General features: G+C 40.0%; 1 protein-coding gene across 4 annotated transcripts; it reads left to right on the top strand.

The window, feature by feature from the left end:
- Positions 1–4,913: 4,913 nt before the first annotated feature.
- ugt2b3 (UDP glucuronosyltransferase 2 family, polypeptide B3) lies at positions 4,914–13,442 on the top strand. Of its 4 annotated transcripts, none has more exons than XM_044026209.1 (7): positions 4,914–5,685; positions 5,799–5,947; positions 6,029–6,160; positions 6,385–6,472; positions 7,389–7,608; positions 8,252–8,575; positions 13,290–13,442. In XM_044026209.1, exons 1-6 carry the CDS (start codon positions 4,965–4,967, stop codon positions 8,529–8,531), a joined length of 1,590 nt encoding a protein of 529 aa, XP_043882144.1. In that variant the 5' UTR covers positions 4,914–4,964; the 3' UTR covers positions 8,532–8,575; positions 13,290–13,442. The 4 variants fall into 4 exon arrangements, with proteins under 4 accessions (XP_043882144.1, XP_043882145.1, XP_043882143.1 ...); XM_044026210.1 differs by lacking the exons at positions 5,799–5,947; positions 6,029–6,160; positions 6,385–6,472; positions 7,389–7,608; positions 8,252–8,575 and adding exons at positions 9,880–10,499; positions 10,621–10,769; positions 10,851–10,982; positions 11,292–11,379; positions 12,042–12,261 and having other exon boundaries at positions 4,914–5,689; positions 12,966–13,442; XM_044026208.1 differs by lacking the exon at positions 13,290–13,442 and having other exon boundaries at positions 8,252–9,201.
- The last annotated feature ends 110 nt before the right edge of the window (positions 13,443–13,552 follow it).

Here is a 13,552-nt window from a genome sequence, read left to right as displayed (position 1 = left end):
ATATATATATATATATATATATATATATATATGTAAAAATAAAAAATCAGTTTAATGGACAGTTTAATTACTTTTTCAATAAAGTGGTTTGGTTCTACTGAAACCGTTCGGCACTATGCAAGACACAAGGGATGTGAAGTTAAGAGCAGAGCTACGACATCTTTGTCCATGTTCAATAAGCACAGAGACACTTGTCCAAAGGTCCTGTGATGACCGTGTGGACACAAGCTGCCCTCAGCTCTCCGTCCATTGACCAAAGGCTTGAGAGAAAAGTGCTGAAAGTGATGCAGCTTAACTTGTGACCCCGCAGGTCAGAGGCCAATCTGATGTCAAACACTGACCAGTTGACCAACACACAGATGGAGTTTGTGAAGGAAATCTGTGTTTCGCTACTAATCACACTATTTTATATGGGAGAACAGCAAAATAATATAAGATTCAACTATAATTTGGGCTGCAGCTAAAGTTTTGAAGAACATATATATATATATATGATTCTGATGTACTGTTTGAAGTGACATTTTCAAATTACTTAACCGACAGTCCAAATAACAATAGCTGCTATCTACTACTATCTATGATATTTTCTTAATAAAGTATTAATTATTACTACTAATAATGTATATGAAATACATAATTAAAAAAAATACCCCACAGGGGCAAATAACAATCAAGCAGTTAAAATGGATTAATGAAAATGAAAATCCAAATTGGCTAAACAGATGTTTTAAGAGGTGATTTAAAAAAAATGGCAATCATTCTGCAGACTCAGATCCTCAGGCAAAAGGTTTCAAAGATGGGCAACCTTTCACTGCAAAAGTGGAGCTTCTCCCACAGAGTCTCCGCCGAGCAACCAAGCCTGCACTTTGGCACGTGGGATTGGAAATCAGAAATGACAAAATACTTTGAAAGGTCATTAGTTAAAATAATTTCTGACTCTGACTGGTGAGGCTAAAATAGGACTGATATGACCTTGTCTTCCAGTATTGGTTTATAGCCGAGCAGCTGTGAGGTTTTCTTTTTTTCAGCCCTAAATGAATTACAATAATCCCACCGAGACGAAAAAAGTGTGGGTGACCAGCTCCAGATCAGGCAAAGAGAGAAGACCTGACCTTAAGTGAGGCTTCTTCACTGATAAAAACAGGATTTATGAATGAAATGTCACTGCTACTAAGCTCCTAACACCAACATATCAGCTACTTTTTCTGTTCGCCAACAAACTGATTAATAAAAATAAAAAAGTAATTAATAAAATAATAGATGAAATTGATAAATAAAAAAAGTACTTGTTTCAGCTTTTACATCTCAATTCAGCAGATTGGTCTGCAGCCGCCGCATTGTTTGCAGGACATTTACACCAAGGTCAGACACAGACATTACTAACCGCCTATTGTAATCGAAGAAAACGTGTCTCATTTTAAAGCAAAAAAGCTGCAACAGACTGAGCTGAAGAGTAAACACAGTGATGGTTTCAGGCTGTTTCACCCCGGCAGTTAAATTCTGGCAAATGGTGTGTAAACGGAGCAGAGGGCAGCTGGACACACTGACACACACTGGAGGCCTGTGGGAAATGACAGGTGACACTTTGTGAGGCTGCATAAAATACTCAACTATATTGTACTGAGACACTGATAAATACTGTCGAGCAGCAGTTTGTCCACCCCACAGCATGGATTTGAGTGATATTACCACTTGTGCAATTTCATGCTGAATTGAACAATTTCATAGAGAGCTGAAATAATACTCAGTGAAACTACTCCGGGTAAAAATGGACAGATTTCATGGTAAAAGGAGATACAGCATTAAAACCGGTTATTTCTTTGTGTGGGAAATGTTTCGGTCACTCAAAAACATTCAGCGGTGCACTCATCTCATCATTTGAAACTGGATAGGAAGGCATGCGATAGCTTTTGCATGCATGCTGTGGAGCTGTGAAACGCATTTTGCTGATACACCTTATTTACAGAAATCACCCAATCACAATATGAGCTTTACTCTGACCTCAACTTTCTAGCAGGACTATGAAGCCCTGTACTGAAAATAATAATAAATCTGAACACTTCTCATTCCCTCCACCAAGTATATTTGGCTGATTGACTATTCTCTCCCGAGTATGTGGGTAATCGTCTACTGAGAGCACATTTCCTTATCAGCGTCTAACACACTGTCTGAATCCGTTATCACAATGGACCAGATCAGTGCAGGCAGCCCCTCGCTCTCCCGGGTGAGGCGCCCATGAAAAAGAATTTCTGGAGTTGGGTGCCAACTGATAGGCCCTGAGCTCTTTATCCCCTTAAAGCCAATTCACACTCTGCATGTTTAAATATCTTAGCTCAACCCCTGCCCTCCCACTCCCGTCATGCACTCGAAAACATCCCTCCCCCCCTTCTCTCTCTCTCTCTCTCTCACTCTTCCACAGCTCTAAGTCCAAGCGTGGTCTGCCTGCTGCAGCTGACCTACAGTCCGCTGTTGGTTGGTGGGTGGGTGGGATGCAGGTGCAGGGATGATTGGAAGCTGAGAGAGGAGGGGAGTCCTTCATTGTTGAGCTGGACAGCACCCTCTCTCCTCTGGAGCACCCTCTAATGGGGGAGCCCACTGACAATCGTGCATTCTAATCTGATTATGCAAATATCTACTTCAAAAAGCAATACGCTGTAACCCTTACCCTGTGGTAGACAGAAAGACAGAGCAAAGAGGGGGAAAAAGTAAAAGGAGGAGAGGAGGCAGCAGGAATGTAGAGGAAGGAAGATGGTTGACTTCCTGAGAAATTAATGAAATGCACCATGACACTCCATTATGTGTGCATCACTCCTTTACACCCATCATCATTTTCTCTCACACATCCTCTGTACCACCAGGACAACAGCAGTACACACTTACACACACTGAATGGCCAATGACTCCATCAACAGGGCATTGAATTCAGTATTCAAATGCTTATTGTTTTTTCCAGACGCTCCTGAATCCTGTGTCAAAAGGAATCTACAATGTTAATGAGGGGGCCAAAGTACCCGGAGTTAAGATTTTAGACACCCTAACAGTTAAACGTGACATTTACCAAGAACAACACAGCCTCTATGTCACCAATTCCTAAAGGCATGGTCCACAGAAACCCGCCTCCGCAGTATTCACAATATAAGCTGACGACCCAGGCCCCTGTAGACTTCTGAAATCAGCTGCTTCATTCTGCTGGTAGATTTAAAGTCTACAGCCACTCTGACAGCTCTGCCCACTCTAACTCACATGATGTCAGACTAAAAGACAACCATGTTTAGTGCTGTTTTATACAGAACTCATGTCTTCGACAGTTTACTGCATCTCCAGAGTATAGTTGTTGAGGTTTTCCTACCTTAGAAAAAGCCCTTTCAACTTCACAGGGAGCGAGTCCTCTTCCACAGGCTCTGCCATGTTGTACCGCCACAGAGGCTCAGAATAAACAATTACAAACTCTAGCTCTGGGCAGGTCTTCCTGGGTTTGTATGCTTCCCGGAGGTTGCTGTGACAAATGAAGCAAAAGGTTTTTTAGTTGGTAACAATATGCTAACTAAAACCCATGCCATTAAATCCTACACACCACTCCTTTAAATACAGCATGGCTTCTCAGGCAACAATATTGCTAACAGTTTAAAGAATGAAGATAAAATGTGTGGGAAAAAAAGGTTGAATTCTGGTTCTTTCATCTCTATAAAGTTTGCCTTAGTCAATAACAAATGGGTGTAAAGGTTTGACATCTCTTGGAAAGATACAGACATGGACAAAGACATTCCTTATCTGTTGTCATAGAGGGTGGAGTTACAAGAGCTATTTGTCAATCAGAAAAAGCTGTTTACAAAAATATACTGAGCTAAATGTTATCAGCATACAAACATGCTCACAAAGCCCCCCCCTCAGACCTGGTAACATCCATCCTCTGTGATCCAATCACATGCTGAGCACCTTAACTAGGGTTTTTCCACACCTGCCATTAAAATGCATCCTGAATAGGTCTCCTGTGATCACACCTGGCTTCCCCCGTGTTGTATTCAAATACACACAGACATCATGTATGTTCACCAGAATAAATTTATGTCGCCAATTTCTGCGCGTGGGTGTGTTGGGGGGTGGGGCTGAGTGAATCAAATCTGTACTCACATTGCTGTGGAATTAAACATTTTAACCAGTAGAAAGAAGAAATCATGTGACAATGAGGGTTTGTGTGGGGTGATTGCACTGAGGACACATTCATACCTGCACCTAGAACCATCCGTACATGATTGGATCTCTCAGGACGGATGTTAATGCCAGGTTCGAACAGAGTCAAGGACACTGGAAACATGATTTTCAGTGGAAATATTATTTACCATTCGGTGTATAAGCATACAACTTATTCTTAGCCAACATATCAGACAAACAACTAATTTAGTGTGATCATAGAACAATTCATCCATGAACCTGAATGTTTGTATCAAAACATATCATTCCAGTGATCCATGCACAGTAGCACAACACACCCAAAACCACCAATGTCAAACCTATGGCAGTATTAAAGGTCAAATCGGCACAAAGATTAGCCATGTCACCTGGGATCCATTAGCATCTGTACAACGTGATCAACAAAATGTTGAGATGTTTTATGAGCTGCAAAAGTATTGTTTTTTCCTCCTAGTGGTACTATGGGTGAATACACCATGGGCATCTCTACCAAATTTCATGTCACACAAATCAATTGTTGATATTTCAATAAAAAGAGAAAACATGTTAACCTCTTAGTAGGATTAAATGTAAAATTATGGAATTTTAAGTAATCTGACTTACCTTTACCTGTTATCTCTAACCACACAGTATTTATAGCTTGTTACCTAATAGCATGCTGTACAAAGGGGATCTGTGAACTAGAGTTCAGCTTGGTGAAGTTAATAATTGCTCATCCCCAAGCACATTTTTAAAAGGATCAGGCTGCAGCAACATTTCCTCTAAGAGTGACCATGAAGCTACAACAGGACCTTTCCGTTTGTGTGCTGCTGGCTCTTTGTTTGACATGGAGTGTGAATGGGGGTAAGATTTTAGTGTGGCACACGGAGGCCAGCCACTGGATTAACATTAAGCCTGTGCTGGACACACTGGTCGACAGAGGACACCAGGTGACGGTCCTCATACCAAGTGCATCATTGTTCATGGACAGCAAGTCTTCAAGTTTTCATTACGAACCCTTCAACGTGTCAGTCTCAATGGAGGAGATGGAGAAATATTTTGATGACTACATTTACTTTTCCATGTATGAAATAGATCAAATGAACAACTTGCAGATGTACATCAAATACATGGATTTGATGAGGCAAGAACTGAAGTATTCCTTGAAGTATTTAGATGGAATTATAAAATCACAACCCATCATGAAGAAGCTGAAGGAAGAAAAGTATGACCTTCTTTTGGCTGACCCCATTTTCCCCGGCAGTGAGTTATTAGCTGATATTTTGGGCACCCCTTTGGTTTTTACTTTGCGCTTTTCCTTGGTCAATAACTGGGAGAGGCACTGTGGCCAGTTACCCGCTCCACCTTCTTTTGTCCCCGGTGATATGAGCAAACTAACCGACAAGATGGATTTCTCAGAGAGAGTGTGGAACACTTTATTCTATTTAATTAATGACCTGGCGATATATGATGTTAATTGGAAAGAATTAGATAAATATTACTCCGAATTCAAAGGTAAGCATCTTATTATACTTTCCTGTGAAACTGCATTGAATTCATTGGAATGCTTTGAAAATTAGTCATCTCATCTTAGTTATTGGTCATTCATTATTTTTGCATCATGACAGGGACACCCACCAGTGCTTGTGAGTTGATGGGTAAGGCAGACATCTGGTTGATGCGAACCTACTGGGACTTTAATTTCCCTCATCCCATCCTCCCAAACTTCAAATATGTTGGTGGAATCCACTGCAAACCTGCTAAACCTTTGCCAGAGGTAATGCTGTCTCAATTAGTGCAGGCCTGTAAATCTTCCATGGATCCGCAGCAGGTTTGAATTGTATTTCTTATCTTGCAGTACATGGAAGAATTTGTGCAGAGTTCAGGAGACGCTGGCATCGTGATCTTCACTTTGGGATCTATGATCAAGAACATCACCAAAGAGAAAGGAAATATGATTGCGTCGGCCCTTGCTCAGATCCCACAAAAGGTCAGAAGATAGTTGGTGAATGCCATTATCTCAGTGGTGAATTTCTGATGTAATTAAATACTGGCAGTTTTCACTGATATATTTAAGATGATCATTTCAAAAATAAAAAAATAGTACCAAATCACTTTGGTTTGATTTTGTGGTGTGCATAAAACCACAGTGGCAAAAGTTAAAAAGTAAAACTTTTTAATGACAAAATTGGCAATTTCTGTGTGTCAATACAGGTGCTGTGGAGATTCAAAGGAGAAGAACCAGAGACTCTGGGTGCCAACACTAGAATATATGACTGGATTCCTCAGAATGACTTGCTGGGTGAGTTAAACTTTAATAAAAAAGTTATACTGCTTAGCCCTTCACCCACTGCTTGTTTCCAGCCTGAATAGATTACACTTCATAACACATTCAGGATGAACGGATGGTAGTTGTGCCTTGGACCGACAATGACAAAGAAACTGTGCACAAAGGGCACACACCCAAATACATGAGGTAGAGGCTTGTGTGTGCTTATGAGATTTGCAAAGTATAGACGACTACCCAAATACAAACAGGAGGCTGAGTAGGATAAAACTATATGTTGCTGACGTGCTGGCTGTAAAAGCGTCAATAAACCACAGCTCCAAAGTACTGCGACTTGTAGTTTTATTTGCTTGTGAACAAAAAAAAAGTACAAAACGTTGTCCAAGTGTGTGGTCTAAGCGACCAGCAAAAAGCAGGACTTGCGTGTCCACCCCCTCTCCGTTCAAACACCAAAAATCTGCCAAGTGAACAGCCGATTTTAGTACTACTCATGCTGATGTAACACAATGTGACTCATGTCCTCATGTGACCATTGACATAATTCACATGACATAGTGATAATTATAAATAAACAACCATGGCATTTGATCAGTCTTAGAAAATGTGTACACAACGGCAAAAAAAGCACTATACCAACAAACAGCAGCTCAGTAATAATACTGTTAAATTTCAGTTTTGTCAAACTGCGTCAGTGTTTTTTGGGTGAAGAAATCAGAAATAATCAGCCAAGGCAGTATTATGCCACTTTAAGTTCTAGATGCCAGGATATGGCATTTGATCAGTCATGTATATAAAAAAGTATGTTTTTTTTTGTGCATGCTGGTTCTGAGACGAAACGCCAAACTTGACAAAATGATAAAACTGGCATGTGCAGAGTGGGTCAATAAGACCTTGAAAAAGAATTGCATCATGACCTTTGGTATCCCATCAGGTCACCCCAAGGCCAGAGCTTTTATCACTCATGGTGGCACAAATGGTATTTATGAGGCCATCTACCACGGTGTTCCCATGGTGGGCATCCCCATGTTTGCTGACCAGCCAACAAACATGGTCCATATGAAGGCTAAGGGAGCTGCACTCACTGTGGACTTAAACTTCATGAAGACAGAGGACCTTAGAGATGCCGTCAATACTGTCATCAATGACGAATCGTAAGTTCTCCAACACATCTGCACCAAGTATCTTTTAAAGTGTTTCCTGTTTTATCATTTAAGCACGTTCTAAAATAAATTAACGGTGAAATTAGACAGAGTGCCATAAAGGATTCATGATAATTAGGGTCTCTAGTCAAATGTATGACCTTTTTAACATCATAGTACAAAATATGAAGGTTCTGTCCTTTTTGCCCTTACTCGTCTTCACTTTTTAAACCAGAAGACCGTCCATCTTTATATAGTCTTGACAAAACTAATCACTTCCTGTGAGCAGTGCAGGAATGTCACTGGGCAACACAAGACCCCAACACCTCAATACAGAGAGAATCATGTGAAGCTGATCTTAATCAGCATTGTGCAAACTCATCTGACAATGGTTTAAATCTTATTGAACATTTGGATACATATAAATGTTACAAACTACAGATTTAACTAAAATAACCAGAGTTCATTTCTTTTGTTTGTTTGTCTAAAAACAATGTATATTTTTTGTGGTCAGAAAAAAACAAGACAACTTAAGGTGTTACCTTGAGTAATAATCAAGATTCTTGAAAAAAATAAATCAGTCTAAAGAACCCTGTCTAAGGTTAATTGCCAACAGAGTTTCAAGGTTCAAGTGCTAACAACCCCTGATAAACAGGTACAAGGAGAGTGCCATGCGGCTGTCCAGGATCCACCATGACAGACCCATAAGTCCTCGGGATGAGGCAATATACTGGATCGAGTTCACCATGAGAAACAAGGGTGCCGCACATCTGCGAGTCCAAGCCCATGAGCTCACCTGGTACCAGTATCACAGCCTGGATGTCCTGGCCTTCCTCCTCACCATTGTTCTGCTCACCACACTCCTCTTCATCAAGGCCTGCAGTTTCTGCTTGGGGAAGTGCTGTGGCAGAAAAGGAAAGACAAAAACTGAGTAGTGGATTAAAAACTAAAATACTTGTCCTGTTGGTCTATATCCTAGGTTTGCTGGTCTATGGACCACTAATTCATAACTTATTAAACAAGAAGTTGTTTCAAATCGAGTTTGACAGCTTCTATGTTGAAACTCTTTTGCTTTGATGGTCATTTGAAGCTGAAGAGGAGCAGGACTTTTGTTTGTTTCACTTGTTTAGTAAACATTGAGTTGAGAAACAATAAAACCTCGACATTTCTCCACTGTTTGCTTAGATTATTCATCGGTTGCCTCACACACAGTAATTGGTGCAATTGCTCACAGGTGCACACTACTTGTAACTGCACCTGAAGCTAATTAAGACATGAAAATCTAGATGCTCATTGGCTGTTGTGGTTTTGAAAGGAAGACACAACAGTACTTTTTATTCTGTGCATTTACTTCAATAATCTTGACCTGCATTTTTAACACAAACCAAATTATATGTAATCAAACTTAAAGAAAAATAGCCTTCTCACATATGACATCCATCCTGTCATGCATGAACAGTGTGAGCGTTGTTGTAACAAGTATATCAAGTGATTAAGTGAGTTAAATAGCTTCACACATTTTTTTCTACACTCAAATATGATATAAAGCAAAAGTTGCCCTGTGTATGAATAGTGCTATAGAAATAAACTTGCCATGCCCTATGATTGTGATGTTGTCTTTATTTGGATCTCAGATGGACAGCTGGCATGGTGGCTGCAAGTGATCCACACACCCATACAAATACCAATAAATTGCAACCTCCTGATGGTAAACTCACCTCTATTCTCAATTCCCTTCCCATAATGATAGGTACACTCCTCCTTGCAAACATGTTTGCCCGAGTATGTGGCCCGACATCAACAGCAGATCCTCTTCAGAGCTTTTAACAAACAAAACAGAAAAAAGCTCAGCACCAGAGAGAAATATGATGGGAGCTGCAACCTTTACTTGAAGTACAGGTAAAGTTAAAATGACAATGTCAAATGACAATTGTTTTATTTACTTTGAATAAAAAAGGAAACATATTAACCGCTTAGTAGTAAGGGAAAGATTATGGCAAGTAATCTGATTTACATTGACCTTTTACCTCTAACCACACTTTATAGGGCTTGTTATTCAATAGCATGCTGTACAAAGGGGATCTGTTAACTAGAGTTCAGCTTTGTGAAGTTAATAATTGCTCATCCCCAAGCACATTTTTAAAAGGATCAGGCTGCAGCAACATTTCCTCTAAGAGTGACCATGAAGCTACAACAGGACCTTTCCGTTTGTGTGCTGCTGGCTCTTTGTTTGACATGGAGTGTGAATGGGGGTAAGATTTTAGTGTGGCACACGGAGGCCAGCCACTGGATTAACATTAAGCCTGTGCTGGACACACTGGTCGACAGAGGACACCAGGTGACGGTCCTCATACCAAGTGCATCATTGTTCATGGACAGCAAGTCTTCAAGTTTTCATTACGAACCCTTCAACGTGTCAGTCTCAATGGAGGAGATGGAGAAATATCTTGATGACATCCTATACTTTTCCATGTATGAAATGGATCAAATGAACTACTTGCAGTTGTACATCAAATCCATGGATATGATGAGGCATGACATGCAGTATTCCTTGAAGTATTTGGATGGAATTATGAAATCACAACCCATCATAAAGAAGCTGAAGGAAGAAAAATATGACCTTCTTTTGGCTGACCCCATTTTCCCCGGCAGTGAGTTATTAGCTGATATTTTGGGCACCCCTTTGGTTTTTACTTTGCGCTTTTCCTTGGTCAATAACTGGGAGAGGCACTGTGGCCAGTTACCCGCTCCACCTTCTTTTGTCCCCGGTGATATGAGCAAACTAACCGACAAGATGGATTTCTCAGAGAGAGTGTGGAACACTTTATTTTATTTAATTAATGACCTGGTGATATATGATGTTTCTTGGAAAGAATTAGACAAATATTACTCCGAAATCAAAGGTAAGCATCTTATTATACTTTCCTGTGTAACTGCATTGAATTCATTGGAATGTTTTGAAAATTAGTCATCTCATCTTAGTTATTGGTGATGCAGTCATTCATTATTTTTGCATCATGACAGGGACACCCACCAGTGCCTGTGAGTTGATGGGTAAAGCAGACATCTGGTTGATGCGAACCTACTGGGACTTTAATTTCCCTCACCCCATCCTCCCAAACTTCAAATATGTTGGTGGAATCCACTGCAAACCTGCTAAACCTTTGCCAGAGGTAATGCTGTCTCAATTAGTGCAGGCCTGTAAATCTTCCATGTATTCGCAGCAGGTTTGAATTGTATTTCTAATCTTGCAGTACATGGAAGAATTTGTGCAGAGTTCAGGAGACGCTGGCATTGTGGTCTTCACTTTGGGATCTATGATCAAGAACATCACCAAAGAGAAAGGAAACATGATTGCCTCGGCCCTTGCTCAGATCCCACAAAAGGTCAGAAGAGGATGTTGCATTTGATTTTATATTCCAACAAGATAGTTGGTGAATGCCATTATCTCAGTGGTAACTTTCTGATTTTCAAAAACACTGGCTGATATATTTAAGATGATCATTTAAAAAAATAAGACATGGTACAAAGTTACTATGGCTTTATTTTGTGGTATGCATACAACCACAGGGTAATTGGCAAATGTAACATAATAATTTAATTACAAATTCCCTCATTATAATTACTTTGAAATAAAGTGTTTTAGTATATAATGACAAAATTAGCAATGTGTGAGTGTTTTTGTGTCATTATAGGTGCTGTGGAGATACAAAGGAGAAAAACCAGAGACTCTGGGTGCCAACACTAGAATTTATGACTGGATTCCCCAGAATGACCTGCTGGGTGAGTTTAACTTTAATAAAAAGGCGAGTACTGGTCAGCCATTCAACCACTGCTTCCAGTGTGAATGTGCACCTGAACTTGTTATCACCTCATAACAAGTTCAGGTTAAATGAATGGTAGTTGTACCTTGGACTTGGACCAACAATAAAAAGCAACTGTGCACAAAGGGCACACACAGATCTACTTGAGGTTAGATGCTTGTGTCTATAATAGTTTTTGCTTAATGAGATTTGAGTTAAAGTATTTTCCAATATTATGTCAGGTCACACACTCTAAGTCTACGTAACCAAATTTCACCCCCACACTTTCAGGCACCTCAAAAGATTTGCTCAACTGAAGCCGTATATCAACGAACAGCAACTCTACGGGGCAAAATGTAGTTCTAATTTAGCTCAGTAATTGTATTTCTGTTTTATCAAAATGTGTCAGTGTTTTTTGTGTCAAAAAATCAGAAATAATCAGCCAAGGCAGTATTACTCCACCTTAAGTTCTAGAGGCCAGGATATGGCATTTGATCAGTCATGTATATCAAAAGTATGTTTTTTTTTTTTCTGTTCTGAGACGAAATGCCAAACCTGACAAAATGATAAAACTGGCATGTGCAGAGTGGGTCAATAAGACCTTGAAAAAGAATTGCATCATGACCTTTGGTATCCCATCAGGTCACCCCAAGGCCAGAGCTTTCATCACTCATGGTGGCACAAATGGTATTTATGAGGCCATCTACCACGGTGTTCCCATGGTGGGCATCCCCATGTTTGCTGACCAGCCAACAAACATGGTCCATATGAAGGCTAAGGGAGCTGCACTCACTGTGGACTTAAACTTCATGAAGACAGAGGACCTTAGAGATGCCGTCAATACTGTCATCAATGATGAATCGTAAGTTCTCTAACACATCTGCACCAAGTATCTTTTAAAGTGTTTATCATTTCAGCATAATGTAAAATAAATTAATGGTGAAATTGGACGGAGTGTCATAAAGGATTCATGATAATTAGGGTCTCTAGTCAAATGTATGACCTTTTTAACATCATAGTACAAAATATGAAGGTTCTGTCCTTGTGGCCCTTACTCGTCTTCACTTTTTAAACCAGAAGACCGTCCATCTTTATATAGTCTTGACAAAACTAATCACTTCCTGTGAGCAGTGCAGGAATGTCACTGGGCAACACAAGACCCCAACACCTCAATACAGAGAGAATCATGTGAAGCTGATCTTAATCAGCATTGTGCAAACTCATCTGACAATGGTTTAAATCTTATTGAACATTTGTATACATATAAATGTTACAAACTACAGATTTAACTAAAATAACCAGAGTTCATTTCTTTTGCTTGTTTGTTTTTGTCGAAAATCAATGTATAGGTGGCCAAAATAGGTGGCCAAAACAAGACACCTTGGGTGTCACCTTGAGCAATAATCAAGATTTTTTTTAAAGAAATATATACTAGAAAATATGTTTAGTGATGGCCATTAGGAATTAGATATTTTATTTTCTAAGAATCCTGTCTAATGGAGTCTAATACAGGTTAATTGCCAACAGAGTTTCAAGGTTCAAGTGCTAACAACCCCTGATAAACAGGTACAAGGAGAGTGCCATGCGGCTGTCCAGGATCCACCATGACAGACCCATAAGTCCTCGGGATGAGGCAATATACTGGATCGAGTTCACCATGAGAAACAAGGGTGCCGCACATCTGCGAGTCCAAGCCCATGAGCTCACCTGGTACCAGTATCACAGCCTGGATGTCCTGGCCTTCCTCCTCACCATTGTTCTGCTCACCACACTCCTCTTCATCAAGGCCTGCAGTTTCTGCTTGGGGAAGTGCTGTGGCAGAAAAGGAAAGACAAAAACTGAGTAGTGGATTAAAAACTAAAATACTTGTCCTGTTGGTCTATATCCTAGGTTTACTGGTCTATGGACCACTAATTCATAACTTCATAAGAGAGATTGACAGCTTCTTTGTTGAAACTCATTTTGCTTCGATGGTCATTTGAAGCTGAAGAGCAGGACTGTTCGACTTGAAAAACACAATAAAACCTCTACATTTCTCCAGTACTGGAGTAGATTGTTCATCTGTTGCCTCACAGACAATAATTGGTACAATTGCTCACAGGTGCATACTACTTATAACTGCACCTGAGGCTAATTAAGACATGAAAATCTAG

Source organism: Solea senegalensis, linkage group LG5 (genome assembly GCF_019176455.1).
Source record: "Solea senegalensis isolate Sse05_10M linkage group LG5, IFAPA_SoseM_1, whole genome shotgun sequence".
In the NCBI taxonomy this organism is placed as follows: Eukaryota; Metazoa; Chordata; class Actinopteri; order Pleuronectiformes; family Soleidae; genus Solea; species Solea senegalensis.
The sequence above is the reverse complement of the archived record's forward strand: the minus strand, read 5'-3'. Positions and strand labels throughout refer to the sequence as shown.

Coding starts and splice junctions, on each gene's coding strand:
- ugt2b3 (XM_044026210.1), top strand. CDS start 4,965: ATGAAGCTACAACAGGACCTTTCCGTTTGTGTGCTGCTGGCTCTTTGT. Junction 10,770..10,850: donor CTGCTAAACCTTTGCCAGAG/GTAATGCTGTCT, acceptor CTAATCTTGCAG/TACATGGAAGAATTTGTGCA. Junction 11,380..12,041: donor TCCCCAGAATGACCTGCTGG/GTGAGTTTAACT, acceptor GTATCCCATCAG/GTCACCCCAAGGCCAGAGCT.